Raw genomic sequence first — 18688 nt, 5'->3', positions numbered from 1 at the left:
TGGCCGTGTTCGAGAGGATCAACATCGCAATGTATCATGGGTAAATATCGACTGAATGATCTACAATTAGTAGTGAGTCGTTATTTATGATGAAACGTGATTTGTAGATAAGTCAGTCGGCAGTCGCCTGCAGTCGTTTTGATGCTCTCGAACACGGCCAATACTTGCCAATAAGATCTGTGTTGTTGGGTTTCCACTAGATAGCACAGCCACAAAGTTATATCGTAAAAATGTATGAAAACAAAAATGAGCATTTTGGTCCTCATTCAAGGTCAGGGTTAGGCATAAGGTTAGCATCATGGTTAAAGTTACGGTTAAGGTCAAGTTTAAAATCACATTTTAATCAGATAAATTGTAGAAATAGGCGGGGTTTATGACTTTGTGGCTGTGGTAACTAGTGACGACCGTACCCGAGTGGATGCAGGGTGATTCTCCTATTGTACAGAATAGGATAGGGGGAACCATGGCATACTTGCGAGGCGCCCCATCTAATAACCAACGCACAGAGAATATGAATTGTGCGCGATTTTTGTGCTGAGCCAAGATCCTCTATTTTTAAAACACAAAACCAGGACCTCGGATTATTTCCACGCGCACCATTTTGATCGAAGCGGTCCATGATGGAGCACATCCGAACGCCAAAGGTAAGCAAACCCTATATTTTCATTTCCATCCTATTCTTTGAGTATAGTTAGTCCTATTCCTAAATGAAACCGCATTTCAGTTGCGTCTTCTAAAGATGTGACAACGTTGCTGATTCGTGCCATCCCCTTTCTCATGTATCCACCAACGGCCCGTACATTCAGGGTTCCTGAAAAGATTACCATTATATTCTCCGCAATGTATTTTCCTGGTTAAACTGTTGCAAAAATTAACACTCAAAAACATTGCTCATATGATGGCATGCCTGTAAATCTTGACATTAGAATTTGCACAATCCGTTTCATTCTTTATCTGGCTTCTTGATGTTTATTCTAGTCTGCCGCGGGCATTTATCCACAGTGGATTCTAGTATAAAGGCAATAGGCCTCAATAAGGACACATTGTTACAGAATCCTGCGGTAGGTTACTTCAATGAAACAGTTAGAACATTGCAGAATCTCAGACATTCATATCTACAACGACAACATGTGTAAACAATGAGTTTACATTTTAGTCATTTAGCAGACGCTCTTATCCAGAGCGACTTACAGTAGTGAATGCATACATTTCATACATTTTTTTTCTGGGCTGGCCCCCCGTGGGAATCGAACCCACAACCCTGGCGTTGCAAACACCATGCTCTACAGGGAAGCTGTAGTTCTATAATAACCTTGTTTTTATGAGAATATATGCCTCCACCAATACAGTCAGTCACACACTTATAGCCTATAGATATGATTACATGCCGTTTTGACCCCATTTATACTTGTGTGTTTTTGTGTCTGTGGCCCTATAGGTGGAGAATGTCCGCCTGATTGACCGTACGGCCCCTAGGAAAGCCACGGTGGGGACGCTGTACCTCTCCGCCACACACACCATCTTCGTGGAGAACAACCCAGAGACACGCAGAGAGACTTGGGTAGGAGCCAGGAAGTGATACCAGTTGTTTAGACAGACCCCATTCTGACACGAGACCTATCACAAGTCGTCTGGCCTGACACTGTTCTGACACAACCCCCCTATCTACCCTGTGTGTGGCTTCCTTCCTGCCTTCTCAGAAAGATAGTATTGATTTGCTGGGGCACTTTGGAGACTCACCTCAAGTCAATGGACCGCATCCAATACATTTCCTCTTTAATGGATATCTCCTTCATACACATGATGTGAGATTTGTCTGTGTATTTAGGCCTACTGAAGTGAACAGGAGTGGAACCCTTTTCTCAGGGCCGGATTCCCGAACAGGCACAGATGGTTGGGGCCCCCCTGGAGGTCGTGGGCCCCCAGATAGCATATAATAGCAACATTTGTAGAATTACAGGAAATCAGCTTTAAAATCATCTAAATTGTCTCTCAGCCTCATGACAAATGTGTAGAATAGCAGGAAATTTGCTTTAAAACTGAAAAACAAATTCTCAGCCTCATGGCATAATATGAACAAAGGCATGATGAGCTATAAAATAGAACATTTTCTTCCCAGCCCCAAGCCAAAAAAGTGTAGAAATGCAGGAAATTTGCTTTAAAACTGCAACATGTTCTCTTAGCCTCATGAAAACTATAGTTTAGTAAAAATGTCATTTGTCAGTTATTAAATGCATTGCTTATGATAACACTAAACAAATACTTATGTAATAATGTATGCTGTCCATTATTGACAGATGACTGATGTGGTTGAGTAATCTGAGTGAAAAGTAAAAACTAAAGAAAAACTTGCCTACCCTTCCACTTCCAGAACTTGTGTTTTCAACTTAGCAATAGATGCCACTGTGACAGCCGGCCCCCTTACCATTGGCCCTAACCCTTTGATGTTTGCAGATCTGAGGGATCTGGATAGGTATCAGCAGTGTAGTGGTAGAGCTTCCACCATATTGCCATCCCCTTACAGATCTGCAAACGTCAAAGGGTTAGTTGTTGCCAAGGGGAGGGGAGCCAATTGGGACCGTCTGTGAGAGTTCTCGGTTGTCATTGACAGGTGCTCCACAGCATGGTGGCCAGTGTGGAGCGGCCGCCAACCACCCCTTCAGGAAGCCACCTGGTCGTCCACACTAAGAACTTCCAGGTGGTTCAGCTGCTCATCCCCCAGGAGAGGGACGCCATGGATGTCCAGGCCTCGCTCGCACGCCTGTCTCACCCAGGTGAGAGAGACTATCACCTCTAAGAACCCATTCACCTGGGTCCTGTTCAGTAGGGAGAAAACTCTGAATTGGAATGGAACAAGGAGGTACTGCCAGGAGCATACCACCTGGCCACTGCTGGCTTGCCTCTGAAGTTAAGCAGGGTTGGTCCTGGATGGGAGACCAGATGCTGCTGGAAGTGGTGTTGGAGGGCCAGTAGGAGGCCCTTTTTCCTCTGGTAAATTATTATTTTTTTAAATACACTGCTCAAAAAAATAAAGGGAACACTTAAACAACACATCCTAGATCTGAATGAAAGAAATAATCTTATTAAATACTTTTTTCTTTACATAGTTGAATGTGCTGACAACAAAATCACACAAAAATAATCATTGGAAATCCAATTTATCAACCCATGGAGGTCTGGATTTGGAGTCACGCTCAAAATTAAAGTGGAAAACCACACTACAGGCTGATCCAACTTTGATGTAATGTCCTTAAAACAAGTCAAAATGAGGCTCAGTAGTGTGTGTGTGGCCTCCACGTGCCTGTATGACCTCCCTACAACGCCTGGGCATGCTCCTGATGAGGTGGCGGATGGTCTCCTGAGGGATCTCCTCCCAGACCTGGACTAAAGCATCCGCCAACTCCTGGACAGACTGTGGTGCAACGTGGCGTTGGTGGATGGAGCGAGACATGATGTCCCAGATGTGCTCAATTGGATTCAGGTCTGGGGAACGGGCGGGCCAGTCCATAGCATCAATGCCTTCCTCTTGCAGGAACTGCTGACACACTCCAGCCACATGAGGTCTAGCATTGTCTTGCATTAGGAGGAACCTAGGGCCAACCGCACCAGCATATGGTCTCACAAGGGGTCTGAGGATCTCATCTCGGTACCTAATGGCAGTCAGGCTACATCTGGCGAGCACATGGAGAGCTGTGCGGCCCCCCCAAAGAAATGCCACCCTACACCATGACTGACCCACCGCCAAACCGGTCATGCTGGAGGATGTTGCAGGCAGCAGAACGTTCTCTACGGCATCTCCAGACTCTGTCACCTCTGTCACGTGCTCAGTGTGAACCTGCTTTCATCTGTGAAGAGCACAGGGCGCCAGTGGCGAATTTGCCAATCTTGGTGTTCTCTGGCAAATGCCAAACGTCCTGCACGGTGTTGAGCTGTAAGCACAACCCCCACCTGTGGACGTCGGGCCCTCATACCACCCTCATGGAGTCTGTTTCTGACCGTTTGAGTAGACACATGCACATTTGTGGCCTGCTGGAGGTCATTTTGTAGGGCTCTGGCAGTGCTTCTCCTGCTCTTCCTTGCACAAAGGCGGAGGTAGCGGTCCTGCTGCTGGGTTGTTGCCCTCCTACGGCCTCCTCCACGTCTCCTGATGTACTGGCCTGTCTCCTGGTAGCGCCTCCATGCTCTGGACACTACGCTGACAGACACAGCAAACCTTCTTGCCACAGCTCGCATTGATGTGCCATCCTGGATGAGCTGCACTACCTGAGCCACTTGTGTGGGTTGTAGACTCCGTCTCATGCACCACTAGAGTGAAAGCACTGCCAGCATTCAAAAGTGACCAAAACATCAGCCAGGAAGCATAGGAACTGAGAAGTGGTCTGTGGTCCCCACCTGCAGAACCACTCCTTTATTGGGGGTGTCTTGCTAATTGCCTATAATTTCCACCTGTTGTCTATTCCATTTGCACAACAGCATGTGAAATTTATTGTCAATCAGTGTTGCTTCCTAAGTGGACAGTTTGATTTCACAGAAGTGTGATTGACTTGGAGTTACATTGTGTTGTTTAAGTGTTCCCTTTATTTTTTTGAGCAGTGTATATATATATACAGTGCATTCGGAAAGTATTCAGACCCCTTGACTTTTTCCACATTTTATTACGTTACAGCATTGTTCTAAAATGGATTCAATAATTTTTTTCCCTCATCAATCTACACACAATACCCCATAATGACAAAGCGGAAACAGGTTGTGGTAAATTCAATTGATTGGACATGATTTGGAAGGGACACACCTGTCTATGTAAGGTCCCACAGTTGACAGTGCATGTCAGAGCAAAAACCAAGCCATGAGGTCTGGGGAAGGGTACCAAAAAGAACAGTGGCCTCCATCATTCTAAAAATGGAAGAAGTTTGGAACCACCAAGAGTCTTCCTAGAGCTGGCCGCCCAGCCAAACTGAGCAATCAGGGGAGAAGGGCCTTGGTCAGGGAGGTGAACAAGAACCCGATGGTCACTCTGACAAAGCTCCAGAGTTCCTCTGTGGAGATGGGAGAACCTTCCAGAAGGACAACCATCTCTGCAGCTCGCCACCAATCAGACCTTAACGGTAGAGTGGCCAGACAGAAGTCACTTCTCAGTAAAAGGCACATGACAGCCCGCTTGGAGTTTGCCAAAAGGCACCTAAAGACTCTTAGACCATGATGAACAAGATTCTCTGGTCTGATGAAACCAAGATTTAACTCTTTGGCCTGAATGCCAAGCGTTACGTCTGGAGGAAACCTGGCACCATCCTTACGGTGAAGCATGGTGGTGGCAGCATCATGCTGTGGTGATGTTTTTCAGCGGCAGGGACTGGGAGACAAGTCAGATGAACGGAGCAAAGTACAGAGAGATCCTTGATGACAACCTGCTACAGAGCGCTCAGGACCTCAGACTGGGCTGAAGGTTCACCTTCCAACAGGACAACAACCCTAAGCACAAAGCCAAGACAATGCAGGAGTGGCTTTGGGACAAGTCTGTGAATATCCTTGAGTGGCCTAGCCAGAGCCCGGACTTGAACCCAATCGAACATCTCTGGAAAGACCGTAAAATAGCTGTGCAGCGATGCTCCCCATCCAACCTGACAGAGCTTGAGAGGATCTGCAGTGAAGAATGGGAGAAACTCCCCAAATACAGTTTTGCCAAACTTGTAGCATCATACCCAAGAAGACTTGAGGCTGTAATCGCTGCCAAAGGTGTTTCAACAAAGTCCTAAGTAAATTGTCTGTATACTTATGTAAATGTGATATTTCAGTTTTTTATTTTTAAAACATATGCAAACATCCTGAAAACACTGTTTTTGCTTTGTCATTATGGGGTATTGTATGTAGATTTATGAGGAAAAAATACAATTTAATCAATTTTAGAATAGGACTAACGTAACAAAATATGGAAAAAGTCAAGGGGTCTGAATACTTTTCGAATGCACTGAATATATAAAAAAACATATTTTATCCCAATGCCCCAGGGACATTGCCCTGTTTATTACATTTACATTACATTTAAGTCATTTAGCAGACGCTCTTATCCAGAGCGACTTACAAAATGGTGCATTCACCTTATGATATCCAGTGGAACAACCACTTTACAATAGTGCATCTAAATCTTTTAAGGGGGGGGGGTTAGAAGGGTTACTTTATCCTATCCTAGGTATTCCTTAAAGAGGTGGGGTTTCAGGTGTCTCCGGAAGGTGGTGATTGACTCCGCTGTCCTGGCGTCGTGAGGGAGCTTGTTCCACCATTGGGGTGCCAGAGCAGCGAACAGTTTTGACTGGGCTGAGCGGGAACTGTGCTTCCTCAGAGGTAGGGGGGCCAGCAGGCCAGTGGTGGATGAACGCAGTGCCCTTGTTTGGGTGTAGGGCCTGATCAGAGCCTGAAGGTATGGAGGTGCCGTTCCCTTCACAGCTCCGTAGGCAATCACCATGGTCTTGTAGCGGATGCGAGCTTCAACTGGAAGCCAGTGGAGAGAGCGGAGGAGCGGGGTGACGTGAGAGAACTTGGGAAGGTTGAACACCAGACGGGCTGCGGCGTTCTGGATGAGTTGTAGGGGTTTAATGGCACAGGCAGGGAGCCCAGCCAACAGCGAGTTGCAGTAATCCAGACGGGAGATGACAAGTGCCTGGATTAGGACCTGCGCCGCTTCCTGTGTGAGGCAGGGTCGTACTCTGCGAATGTTGTAGAGCATGAACCTACAGGATCGGGTCACCGCCTTGATGTTAGTGGAGAACGACAGGGTGTTGTCCAGGATCACGCCAAGGTTCTTAGCACTCTGGGAGGAGGACACAAGGGAGTTGTCAACCGTGATGGCGAGATCATGGAACGGGCAGTCCTTCCCCGGGAGGAAGAGCAGCTCCGTCTTGCCGAGGTTCAGCTTGAGCTGGTGATCCGTCATCCACACTGATATGTCTGACAAACATGCAGAGATGCGATTCACCGCCTGGTTATCAGAAGGGGGAAAGGAGAAGATTAATTGTGTGTCGTCTGCATAGCAATGATAGGAGAGACCATGTGAGGATATGACAGAGCCAAGTGACTTGGTGTATAGCGAGAATAGGAGAGGGCCTAGAACAGAGCCCTGGGGGACACCAGTGGTGAGAGCGCATGGTGCGGAGACAGATTCTCGCCACGCCACCTGGTAGGAGCGACCTGTCAGGTAGGACGCAATCCAAGCGTGGGCCGCGCCGGAGATGCCCAACTCGGAGAGGGTGGAGAGGAGGATCTGATGGTTCACAGTATCAAAGGCAGCAGATAGGTCTAGAAGGATGAGAGCAGAGGAGAGAGAGTTAGCTATAGCAGTGTGGAGAGCCTCCGTGACACAGAGAAGAGCAGTCTCAGTTGAATGCGCAGTCTTGAAACCTGACTGATTAGGATCAAGAAGGTCATTCTGAGAGAGATAGCAGGAGAGCTGGCCAAGGACGGCACGTTCAAGAGTTTTGGAGAGAAAAGAAAGAAGGGATACTGGTCTGTAGTTGTTGACATCGGAGGGATCGAGTGTAGGTTTTTTCAGAAGGGGTGCAACTCTCGCTCTCTTGAAGACGGAAGGGACGTAGCCAGCGGTCAAGGATGAGTTGATGAGCGAGGTGAGAAGGTCTCCGGAAATGGTCTGGAGAAGAGAGGAGGGGATAGGGTCAAGTGGGCAGGTTGTTGGGCGGCCGGCCGTCACAAGACGCGAGATTTCATCTGGAGAGAGAGGGGAGAAAGAGGTCAAAGCACAGGGTAGGGCAGTGTGAGCAGGACCAGCGGTGTCGTTTGACTTAGCAAACGAGGATCGGATATCGTCAACCTTCTTTTCAAAATGGTTGACGAAGTCATCCGCAGAGAGGGAGGAGGGGCTTGGGAAGGAGGATTCAGGAGGGAGGAGAAGGTAGCAAAGAGCTTCCTAGGGTTAGAGGCAGATGCTTGGAATTCAGAGTGGTAGAAAGTGGCTTTAGCAGCAGAGACAGAAGAGGAGAATGTAGAGAGGAGTGAGTGAAAGGATGCCAGGTCCGCAGGGGAGGCGAAGTTTTCCTCCATTTCCGCTCGGCTGCCCGGAGCCTTGTTCTGTGAGCTCGTAGTGAGTCGTCGAGCCACGGAGCAGGACGGGGAGGACCGAGCCGGCCTGGAGGATAGGGGACAGAGAAAATCAAAGGATGCAGAAAGGGAGGAGAGGAGGGTTGAGGAGGCAGAATCAGGAGATAGGTTGGAGAAGGTTTGAGCAGAGGGAAGAGATGATAGGATGGAAGAGGAGAGAGTAGCGGGAGAGAGAGAGCGAAGGTTGGGACGGCGCAATACCATCCGAGTAGGGGCAGAGTGAGAAGTATTGGATGAGAGCAAGAGGGAAAAGGATACAAGGTAGTGGTCGGAGATTTGGAGGGGAGTTGCAATGAGATTAGTGGAAGAACAGCATCTAGTAAAGATGAGGTCAAGCGTATTGCCTGCCTTGTGAGTAGGGGGGGGAAGGTGAGAGGGTGAGGTCAAAAGAGGAGAGGAGTGGAAAGAAGGAGGCAGAGAGGAATGAGTCAAAGGTAGACGTGGGGAGGTTAAAGTCACCCAGAACTGTGAGAGGTGAGCCATCCTCAGGAAAGGAACTTATCAAGGCGTCAAGCTCATTGATGAACTCTCCAAGGGAACCTGGAGGGCGATAAATGATAAGGATGTTAAGCTTGAAAGGGCTGGTAACTGTGACAGCATGGAATTCAAATGAGGAGATAGACAGATGGGTCAGGGGAGAAAGAGAGAATGTCCACTTGGGAGAGATGAGGATTCCAGTGCCACCACCCCGCTGGCTCGATGCTCTAGGTGTATGCGAGAAAACGTGGGCAGACGAAGAGAGAGCAGTAGGAGTAGCAGTGTTATCTGTGGTAATCCATGTTTCCGTCAGCGCCAGGAAGTCTAGGGACTGGAGGGTAGCATAGGCTGAGATGAACTCAGCCTTGTTGGCTGCAGACCGGCAGTTCCAGAGGCTGCCGGAGACCTGGAACTCCACGTGGGTCGTGCGCGCTGGGACCACCAGGTTAGAGTGGCAGCGGCCACGCGGTGTGAAGCGTTTGTATGGCCTGTGCAGAGAGGAGAGAACAGGGATAGACAGACACATAGTTGACAAGCTACAGAAGTGTTGTTTCTTGTATTATTGTCTCCTGTGTCTTTAGAGAACTGTTTCACTTTGATATCCTTTTTCTTCTGTCCTGATTTTCACTTTCTTTTCTTCTGTTAACTAGATATTCTTTGTTGTTCTTCGTTAGCTAGCTAGCTTCTTCCAAAAGAGTCCCTAGCAACTGCTTAGCAACTGGTAAACAATTCAGCTTGCTAAGATAACTACAATTTTATGAAAAATAGTTATTTTTCAAAAGCCTATCTTCTTTGTTTGTTGCTTGTTTTTTCTCCTATTCAGTCTTGCAGTTTTCTTTTGCTTTTTTCCGATGTACTTCACTCTAAAAACCATGTAAATTTCAATATTTGTAGGAGCTCATTTTTCAGCTGCTGCTGCTCAAATTGGAGTTCCGGAACTTTTAACGTTTATGGTGCCGTCTTTCGGATGGGACGTTAAACGGGTGTCCTTACTCTATGGTCACTAAAGATCATAAGTGTCCTGGCTAAATTCCCAATCTGGCCCTCATACCATCATGGCCACCTAATCATTCCCAGCTTCCAATTGCTCATTCATCCCCTGTAATTATCCTCCAGGTCGTTGCTGTTCTTCTCAGTCAACTTACCTGGTACAATAAAAAAACATACTACCTGAATTGTTGTTTTAACAGCAGAGTGTAGCTTGGTACATAAGAGAGCAGCGGTCAGGATGCTCTTGGATCAGTTTGCCCTGCTGATCACGACCCTGGGCTTAGTGTGGTCAGGAGGGTGTACTGTACGTTTTCAGGGTTAGGTTCACCTCAAAGGTTATGGGCATAAGGGGAGGGTTAGTTGGACCAGTGGCCTAGTAACAGCAGTAACAGCTGTTTGTTGTCTATATCTGCGGTACTGCAAGAAAACCTTTCCCCAGTGGGATAGTAAAGTTGATGAAATGGGTTTCTGTCCTTCTGTTTGAATGACTCACTTGTTCAATGGATGCCGATGGCAGTGACCTGTTTCTGTGACTTCAGTTAAACTTTACTGAAACAGCCCAGGCTGCCAATACATTTTTTGTGTAGTGGTTAAATGAATCTGAATCATAGTATGATCCTTTGATAGACTGCTGTATTGTTTCTCTGTTGTCCACAAGAGATTTACTGTGAGCTCTACTGTTCTGTCCTTCAATACAATCCCAACATGATTTTAGCTGATTTTAACATGATTAATGATCAAATATGATAATTTGTTTCTATCTGTTTCGCCCAGAGAAATATAGCGAGCTCTACTGCTTGTCCATCAACCCCAACGCCAACAAGGAGGAGAGGGAGGAGTCCTGGAGTTTCCTAGACCTGCAGGCGGACTACAGACGCATGGGCGTGCCCAACAACCTCTGGGTCAGCACGCCAGCCAACAGCGAGTACAGGGTTAGTACAGTCCTCTTCTGATTTTAACCACTATAGTCCCAATCAGATGGTTAGTACAGTCCTCTGCTGATTTTAACCACTATAGTCCCAATCAGATAGTGAGTACAGGGTTAGTACAGTCCTCTTCTGATTTTAACCACTATAGTCCCAATCAGATGGTTAGTACAGGGTTAGTACAGTCCTCTTCTGATTTTAACCACTATAGTCCCAATCAGATAGTGACTACAGGGTTAGTACAGTCCTCTTCTGACTTTAACCACTATAGTCCCAATCAGATGGTTAGTACAGGGTTAGTACAGTCCTCTGCTGATTTTTCTGGTGTTGATAGTCCTGATCTGATGTTGAGTACTGGGTTTGTTCAGTCTGGGTCTGATATTGACTATTGGGTTAGTAGCAGGGGTTGGAACTTAAATAATTTTCCAATCGTTTTGTTCTGAACAGAATTTTAAAAATTGTTTCATTCCACTGTTCCGACCAGCAAAATAAAGTTCTGAACCGGTTCCAAGCCAAATAAAGGACCAGTTTATATCGTTCCTTTGTGTTCCCTTTTTAACCTGTGAAATCAACAGTGTTTAACAGGTAGCTCATTCAATTACTTAACCAATCAGTGTGGATAGAGCAGGTAAGCTAGTTGTTTACATGCATGATGGACAGACAAGTGTAGCCTATGGCACAACATGCGACTGAAATTTTGTGGATGGGGAGAGAGCGAGAGGGTTGAGGAGGCTTGAAGCGAAGTTATGATGCATTATCTGAATTAGGTCCACAGAATTATACCTAGGAGGAGCAGCTTCTATGGAGGAACTTTGAATGTCCTTTGAGCTAGCTAGCTAACAAGCTTGTGTGTGCAGAGCGGCACCAGAATTATAAACACATCTTACTATGTTGTAGTTAATAAATCCAACGTGACACGTGATAACTAACCCTAAATTATCCTTAACTAGCATTGAAAAAGTTCATCCATTCTTCTCTAGCCAAATAAAAATCTCTCTCCCCATCTTCTGAATCAAGCTTGTAACGTCAGTACAGTAGCCTATGCTTCGTAGGGGGGAGTAGCCAAACAAGCACACGCACAGGAAAAGATTTTCAGTTTGCAGGCAGACACTAGACTATGTTTGAGTGACAGAGTGAGTGCTTTGCATAGGTGTTTTGTTGCGTTTTGTTGTGGGACTAGAAACAAAAATGCCTGGAACGTAAAATAACGTTATTAACCGGTTCTGTTCCGGAACAGTTGGGTTCATTTTCGTTCTAGGTTCCGTTTCTGTTCCTTGACATTTTTTGCTCTTTTTCAGTTTTCTGTTCTGTTCTGTGAACCGGTTCCAACCGCTGGTTAGTGTTATAGTCCTCCTCTTCTAAAGACTTTCTCTCTCTGCCTGCAGGTGTGTGACACGTACCCATCAGAGCTGTTTGTGCCAAAGTCGGCCACACCTCCAGTCATCGTGGGGAGCTCTAAGTTCCGGAGCCGAGGGCGTTTACCTGTCCTTACGTACTTCCACCAGGATACCCTAGTGAGTGGATGGGGCATACTATCTGGGTCAATGGAGTGGGTTGAGTCTAGACAGTTGTTTTATGTTTGTTTAATTTAGGTGATTCGTCATGTTTCATTCTTATGCCTGAACCAGTCATGGGTCTGAATATTGTGTTTTCTGTTTAAAAATTTCAAATGACTTTCATGACTGTTTAAATGTGGGCTTTTGCTTGGCATGCCAAGACACACGCAGGATACTAGCACTGTATGAGTAGTGTTAAACACCACCTCTTCCTCTGAGCTGGATGTCATCACCAGTCACTTCAGCGTCTGACCCCTTCTTCTCCCAGGCTGCTATCTGCCGCTGTAGTCAGCCCCTGTCCGGCTTCAGCGCCCGCTCCCAGGAGGATGAACAAATGCTGGAGGCCATCATGAAGTCCAACCCGGGCAGCGACTACATCTACGTGGTGGACACCAGGCCAAAGGTCAGAGGTCACCATAGATAGACCCTGGGGTCAGGAAGTGTTGATATACTGTAAGTTCAATGGGGGAGTAATGGTACATGAATGACGTTTTGTTTTCCTTGAAGCCTCCTTGACTTGGGTGGACATCTGATCCATCCACCGTCCACATGTTGCCTCTCAGACTGTAGGCTCTTTCCAGGCTTTGTCGATTTAAAGCTGAATATCAATGGGCGGCAGGTAGCCTAGCGGTCAAAAGCGTTGGGCCAGTAACCCGAAAGGTCGCTGGTGCGAATCCACGAGCCAACTAGGTGAAAAATCTGTAGACGTGCCCTTGAGCGAGACACTTAACCCTAATGGCTCCTGTAAGTCGCTCTGGATAAGAGCGTCTGTTAAAAGACTACAAATGTAACATGTAATGATGTCGTCAACAGTATGTTTTTGACTGTATTGTGTTATAATGATTATCACCTCTCTCCAGTTGAATGCGATGGCCAACCGGGCGGCTGGAAAAGGCTATGAGAACGAGGACCACTACACCAACATCAAACTGCAGTTCATCGGCATCGAGAACATCCACGTGATGAGGAACAGCCAGCAGAAGATCATTGACGGTAATGACTTCCTCTTTCCCTTTCTCTTCCAACCATGGCCGACGTTCTACTGAACGTCAGTCAGTATTCCTACTCAGTTGTCAGGTTCATGCATTCCTTTGGGTTGGCTTGTGAATGTCCCACATTGTATGTGTGTATGCATGACTGACTGCCCTCTCTTCCTGCGTTCACCCTATAGTGGGCGAGCTCAAGACTCCCTCCATGGGTGACTTCCTGTGGGGGCTGGAGAGCTCCGGTTGGCTGAAGCACATCAAAGCCGTGCTGGACGCAGGCGTCTTCATCGCCAAGGTGATACACACTGGGCGGGGCGCGCGAGCACACACACACACACACACAATGGGTATCAATTTCAATAATGTCATACTGTGATGTGTGTGTAGGCGGTTGCGGAGGAGGGTATCAGTGTGGTGGTCCACTGTTCGGACGGTTGGGACAGGACGGCCCAGGCCTGCTCTGTAGCCAGCGTTCTCCTGGAGCCTTACTACAGGACTATGAAGGGACTCATGGTAAGGCTTTAGCTTCCGTTCATCACACACTATCTACAGTCTACGTCATGGCACATACATTCCCTCTTCTACTGTGATCCCATCCAGAGATATAGTTAGCACACGTGGGGCCAGTTGTCCGCACCGTGGAGTCTCCATGAAGAATGCGCTTTAGTCCAGGACTAGACATCATCTTGGTCTGGGAAACTGGCCCGTCGGGTGCAAGAAAGACTGACTTAATCTCTTCTTCCTGTCTTTTAGCTGCTAATCGAGAGGGACTGGGTGTCGTTCGGTCACAAGTTTTCACACAGGTCAGTCCGTCCCACACGTTTGTCTAAGAACCCAACTCCTAACTCTACCGTTTGGTAGAATGAAGGTCCCTGCAGTGCCATGTATTTTACCTTCTCAAGTAGAGTCCTTCATCAGAACGAGAAGTGCATTTGTCAAAGACATCATACAGCGTGTCCGACCTACGCACCGTGTCCGCCGCGAGCGCTTTCAGACCCTCTCGCCACATGTCCGCCATGTGTGCTGCACTCAGGTCAGATCATAACCCCTGTGAAATTCAGCCGCTTTAGCAGCGACTGTCCGTCTCGGATTTCAGTTAGGATTGGTGAAGTAGAGTTATTCCACATCTTTGAGGTGTTCCACTCCAGTCTGTGCATGTTCTCTTATCAGTTGAAGTCATTGGCTAGATTAGAAAGGTAACTGACCTTGAGGCAGTTGCCTAGAGGCATTACTGTTTAACCAGTGGGTTATAAAATTGCCATGACAACGCCCCAGGATTACCTATTTGTTCTGTGGTGGAAATTCAACACCAGGGGCACCTGAAGCCAATCTTAAAATGAATCACTCTTTATTATCAGCAAGCTGGAGAGGTGACAACAAACTCTGCACACCGTACAGGTCTGTCAGAAGCTCCGCTGGGGCAGTCCCAGCAGTTGTCTTATATACGGCTATACACAGACAAGTTATATTTGCATGATTTAGCATAATTAATTAATCACTACCGGTGGCTCACACATGTGACTGACCAATACCTCACGAGGCTCTCTATCTCTGAGATACCTTGGTTGTTCCCATAGCAATATTCTGGGCGTACTGCCAAGTTGAGGAACAGTGATAGTGAGGATTCCTCCATAGACGATCAGTCAGTCACCTGCATGAACCATTCTAATTAGTTATTAGAAAGTAGCATTGAGTCGATACATAACATTTCCCTCACAGTTCTTTAAATCTGCTCTAAAGGGGCAATCAGCAGTGGCGAAAATAGAAGCTTGTTTTACTCCAACGTTTGTAATCTAAGAAAATATAAACAAACACTATATAGCCTCAAAACATGGTAAAAACTATAATTTTGTTTTTAAGGACGGTCAATCCTTGCATCCATAGCTCTGTCTATGAGTTTGAGAGGGGTTACATCCCTCAGCTTTTCACCAAACCAGGGGCAGCGAGACCGCTTCGTTATTGTTTCTACTGCTGATTGCCGCTTTAAACTCCTTATGAAAGTGTTTTAAGCTGCAGTCTTTCCTTCTCTGCAGGTACAGCCATCTGGAAGGTGATCCTAAGGAGGTGTCCCCGGTGATAGACCAGTTCCTGGAGTGTGTGTGGCAGCTGTCAGAACAGTTCCCCTGTGCCTTTGAGTTCAACGAGCGCTTCCTGGTCCAGCTGCACAGACACGTCTACTCCTGCCAGTACGGCAACTTCCTGGGCAACAGCCAGAAGGAGAGGAGGGACATGGGGTGAGACTGAGGGCGCCAATGTGACGGAGGTAGTTCAGTGAACCGTGCTTGTGTTACACAAATAATCTTGCCTGAGGCGTGAATACTTGTGTTAGCTCAGCGGGCTAACAACCTTGTGGTTCATAAGGCCGCTACAATCCCATTCCATGCAGGTCTCTGCCTTTCTTACAGCAAGCTCTTCTGTACTGTAACCCCTCTCATGTATCACATCTGGTTTGGTTTTCTCCAACGTTGGTCAGGTTGCGTGAGAGGACTCACTCCCTGTGGCCCCAGCTGTGGAAGGACAGGGCACAGTACGCCAACCCCTTGTACAGGGCTGACCACACCCAGACTCAGGGGATGCTACGGCCAAACACCACCCCCTACTGCTTCAAGTGAGTTACTGCACCCTCTCAGTGGCCTCACTGGGAAAACAAGAGTGAAAAAGCTAGGACTGGGACACTGAATGGTTTTTATTTACTTTGTGTCTTCGGGTACATCTGAGACGAAGGGTTTTGGGTTAAAACCCTCAAATCCATCAGATGGTAGCCTGTTGTAGAAAGCACTTTACTTCATTGTACGGTTTAGATCCAGAGAGTTTGTTCAATAGTTGTAGTACGGTTTAGATCCAGAGAGTTTGTTCAATAGTTGTAGTACGGTTTAGATCCAGAGAGTTTGTTCAATAGTTGTAGTATGGTTTAGATCCAGAGAGTTTGTTCAATAGTTGTAGTACGGTGTATCTTGTCTCCAAGGATGTGGAAGGGCATGTATAACCGTGTGGAGAAGAGCGCGCCCCCGCGCCAGATGCCCACCGACTTACTGACAGCCGTCAGGGAGGAGACTCAGCAGCTGGAGGAGGAGCTGACCAATCACCAGGAGGTAGCACCGGGAGGGACGGCCCACCCGGGCACCAAACAAGGCATACAGACACGCTCGCGTAACGCTCCCAATGAACGCTGCTCTTTAAGGGCAATTTACAAGTTTATCAATGTATTATTATCATTATGAATTACTATTAACTAGTTTATGCTGTTTTAACAACTATATCGTTGGGTTTTTACAGGGGAGGGGGCAAACACCATGAAGTCAAAGAAAATGTGTCTCAGAGGGGCGTTCAACAGGAGGGTTTCTGTTACATATACAGTAGTCTGCTAGTAGTCTATAGACATAGTGATTCATTCATATTCTATCCCAGACTTACTGGTAACACTTGTCTTTTCATCTGTCCATCTTCCAGAGGATTGCAGCCCTGATGAAGGGGATCAAACTAAGGGTAATGCGGGTCAGAGGAAGACCAACAAAGTGTGTGAGGAAGAATGCAGGCCAGGTGGGCTGGCTCCTCCCACTGGAGATGGCCCCTTCACTAGCCACCCTCAGGACTATTTTCCCTCCCAGGGGGGGCCCCCGGGCCCGGCTATGATCCTGCCCTTGGGGCCCCCCAAGGGCCCTGGCCCTGACCCCGACGACCTCTCCTCGGCTTGCAGTGACATGGAATCGGGCGTGGCCGACCTCAGCAGCCGCTCCTCCAGCGGCGGCGACGACGAGGCCATTTAGTGCGCAGCCTGAGCGAAAATGGTGATCAATGAAGGGTTGAAGAGGGGCTTGTCGGAGGGCACTTTGCATTGACAATTGAATATCACAGAGGTCTCTTTTGACAGGGCCAATTGGACTGGATTTTACTTGTGATTCTTTTGTTTTGTTTCTGTGTAGTTAGTATCGGAGCACAACGTGAGCACCTGCCGGGTATTGTGGTAACACTGGGTAGCCATAATAGATGTTTTAACCCCATACTAGTGTAAAATGTGAACAAATATATTCCAGGACCAAATGTTTACAGCAAAGGCAAAATACTGTGTGTAGAATATTTTGTCTTAAGCTATTATGTTGAGTTACAATGTACTGTACAACATTTTAAAACAGGAAAAAACGAATGTACATTTGTTTGTACAAATCGATAACAAAAGTATCAGAAGCATCTGAAATCCATTTGTCCATTCTGTAGTCTGAACAAGCATATAGGCTACAATGTTTCCCAGTTGTATAACATGGTCGTGTTCAGGAGGTTCAAAAACACTGAACAAAAACGGTCAGAAAACTATTGAACTTGTCCAATAAGAAATGCTGTTGCAAAACATTTCGCTACATTCTGCACTTATGAACACGACCCAGATAACACTGTCAAACACGGCACGTGTTCTTGGAACATTTATCACCGCCCAATCTAGTTTTATGTTTACTGTCTCGTTCCGATAACCTGCCTTCTCACACAAATGAAGAAACACTGCACTTCTCAACTAGCCTGGATAAACATAAATGTCCACATTGCCATGACTAGGCTTTTATTTATTCTTGAAATGAAGTGAAAGTTGCTGCTTATTAGTAATGAATCGAGAGACATACTCTTTCCTTTGGAAAGCCCATTGAACGGCGGTAAACTTTTCAGATGGTAATTCCCACTGATGTGTATATTTAACTGTGTATACGAGTGCATTCACTAGCGCTGTAGTATGAACACTTAGGATACATTAGAAACTTTGTTCCAATATCAACACCAGCTCACCACTTAGAATGCATGGCCAACAGATTGGTTCAATCTGAATGGTATGTGGGTGTGGATATTGGAAGTCAAATCTCTTTGTGATCGGTAGCATTAGTTAGCCTGTGTGCCATTCTGTTTCTGTCCTCTTGTCAACTGCCTACAGACGGGTTAGCTGACAACAGCACGAAAAGATGTGTGTGCGCTTCAAAGGGGCAGAAAGCCGTGTGTTATGGTTCTGGATGGCCAGATCACTAGCAACAATGACAAGAAACCATACGTGGGATCCTAGGTGGCTAGTTTCATCTTGATACCATGTCTTGTTTTGATCTATGCTAATATGGCTAACATTTGCTAGCTAGCTAACCAACAACTGTAACAATGTATTTGAGAGACAAGTACTCATTGTGGAACTTTATTTATGTTTTAAATAAACATTGGAGACTAAATATAGTTTACATGTTGTCAACGATCTAAACCAACCACGTCTGTTTTGCCCCATAGTTGCACACGCCTCGGTTTTGTTGCTAAACAACCAACCCGTCTATGGAATTGTCATGGCTTGACAATGAGCAATGGAGTTGGTAAGAGCACAAACAGATCTGGGACCAGGCTAAGTATTAGACTGTTGAGAAACCACTTGTATGGTCAACCTGGGAAAACAACATGGCTAAATCCAATGGATATCCTTTCCACTGTGGTACTTAGTGTTTACTGTATACATTGTTGTAAATGACCTGAAATAAACTCCATTCCCTGTCAAAGGGAAATGACATTTGATGTGCTGGTTTAAAACGCGTTCTTTTACAGAACGAGAGAGTGTACATGAGGTTATGAACATGACTGTGCATTTCAGTCACACTGAAATGCAGTACACACACACACATCAGATTTTAAT

The 18688-nt window shown here is 46.6% G+C and overlaps 1 protein-coding gene across 2 annotated transcripts; it reads left to right on the top strand.

Annotated features, from left to right (window-relative positions):
• On the top strand, positions 1-18570 carry LOC106610403 (myotubularin-related protein 7). Of its 2 annotated transcripts, none has more exons than XM_014209768.2 (14): positions 1-644; positions 1439-1561; positions 2612-2774; positions 10348-10505; positions 11885-12013; positions 12324-12458; positions 12916-13048; positions 13227-13336; positions 13429-13554; positions 13795-13844; positions 15075-15275; positions 15515-15649; positions 16007-16173; positions 16492-18570. In XM_014209768.2, exons 1-14 carry the CDS (start codon positions 618-620, stop codon positions 16806-16808), a joined length of 1974 nt encoding a protein of 657 aa, XP_014065243.2. In that variant the 5' UTR covers positions 1-617; the 3' UTR covers positions 16809-18570. The 2 variants fall into 2 exon arrangements, with proteins under 2 accessions (XP_014065243.2, XP_014065242.2); XM_014209767.2 differs by having other exon boundaries at positions 2-644; positions 16007-16133.
• The last annotated feature ends 118 nt before the right edge of the window (positions 18571-18688 follow it).

This window comes from Salmo salar, chromosome ssa08 (genome assembly GCF_905237065.1).
Source record: "Salmo salar chromosome ssa08, Ssal_v3.1, whole genome shotgun sequence".
NCBI lineage: Eukaryota > Metazoa > Chordata > Actinopteri > Salmoniformes > Salmonidae > Salmo > Salmo salar.
This window is presented reverse-complemented; position numbering and strand designations above follow the sequence as displayed.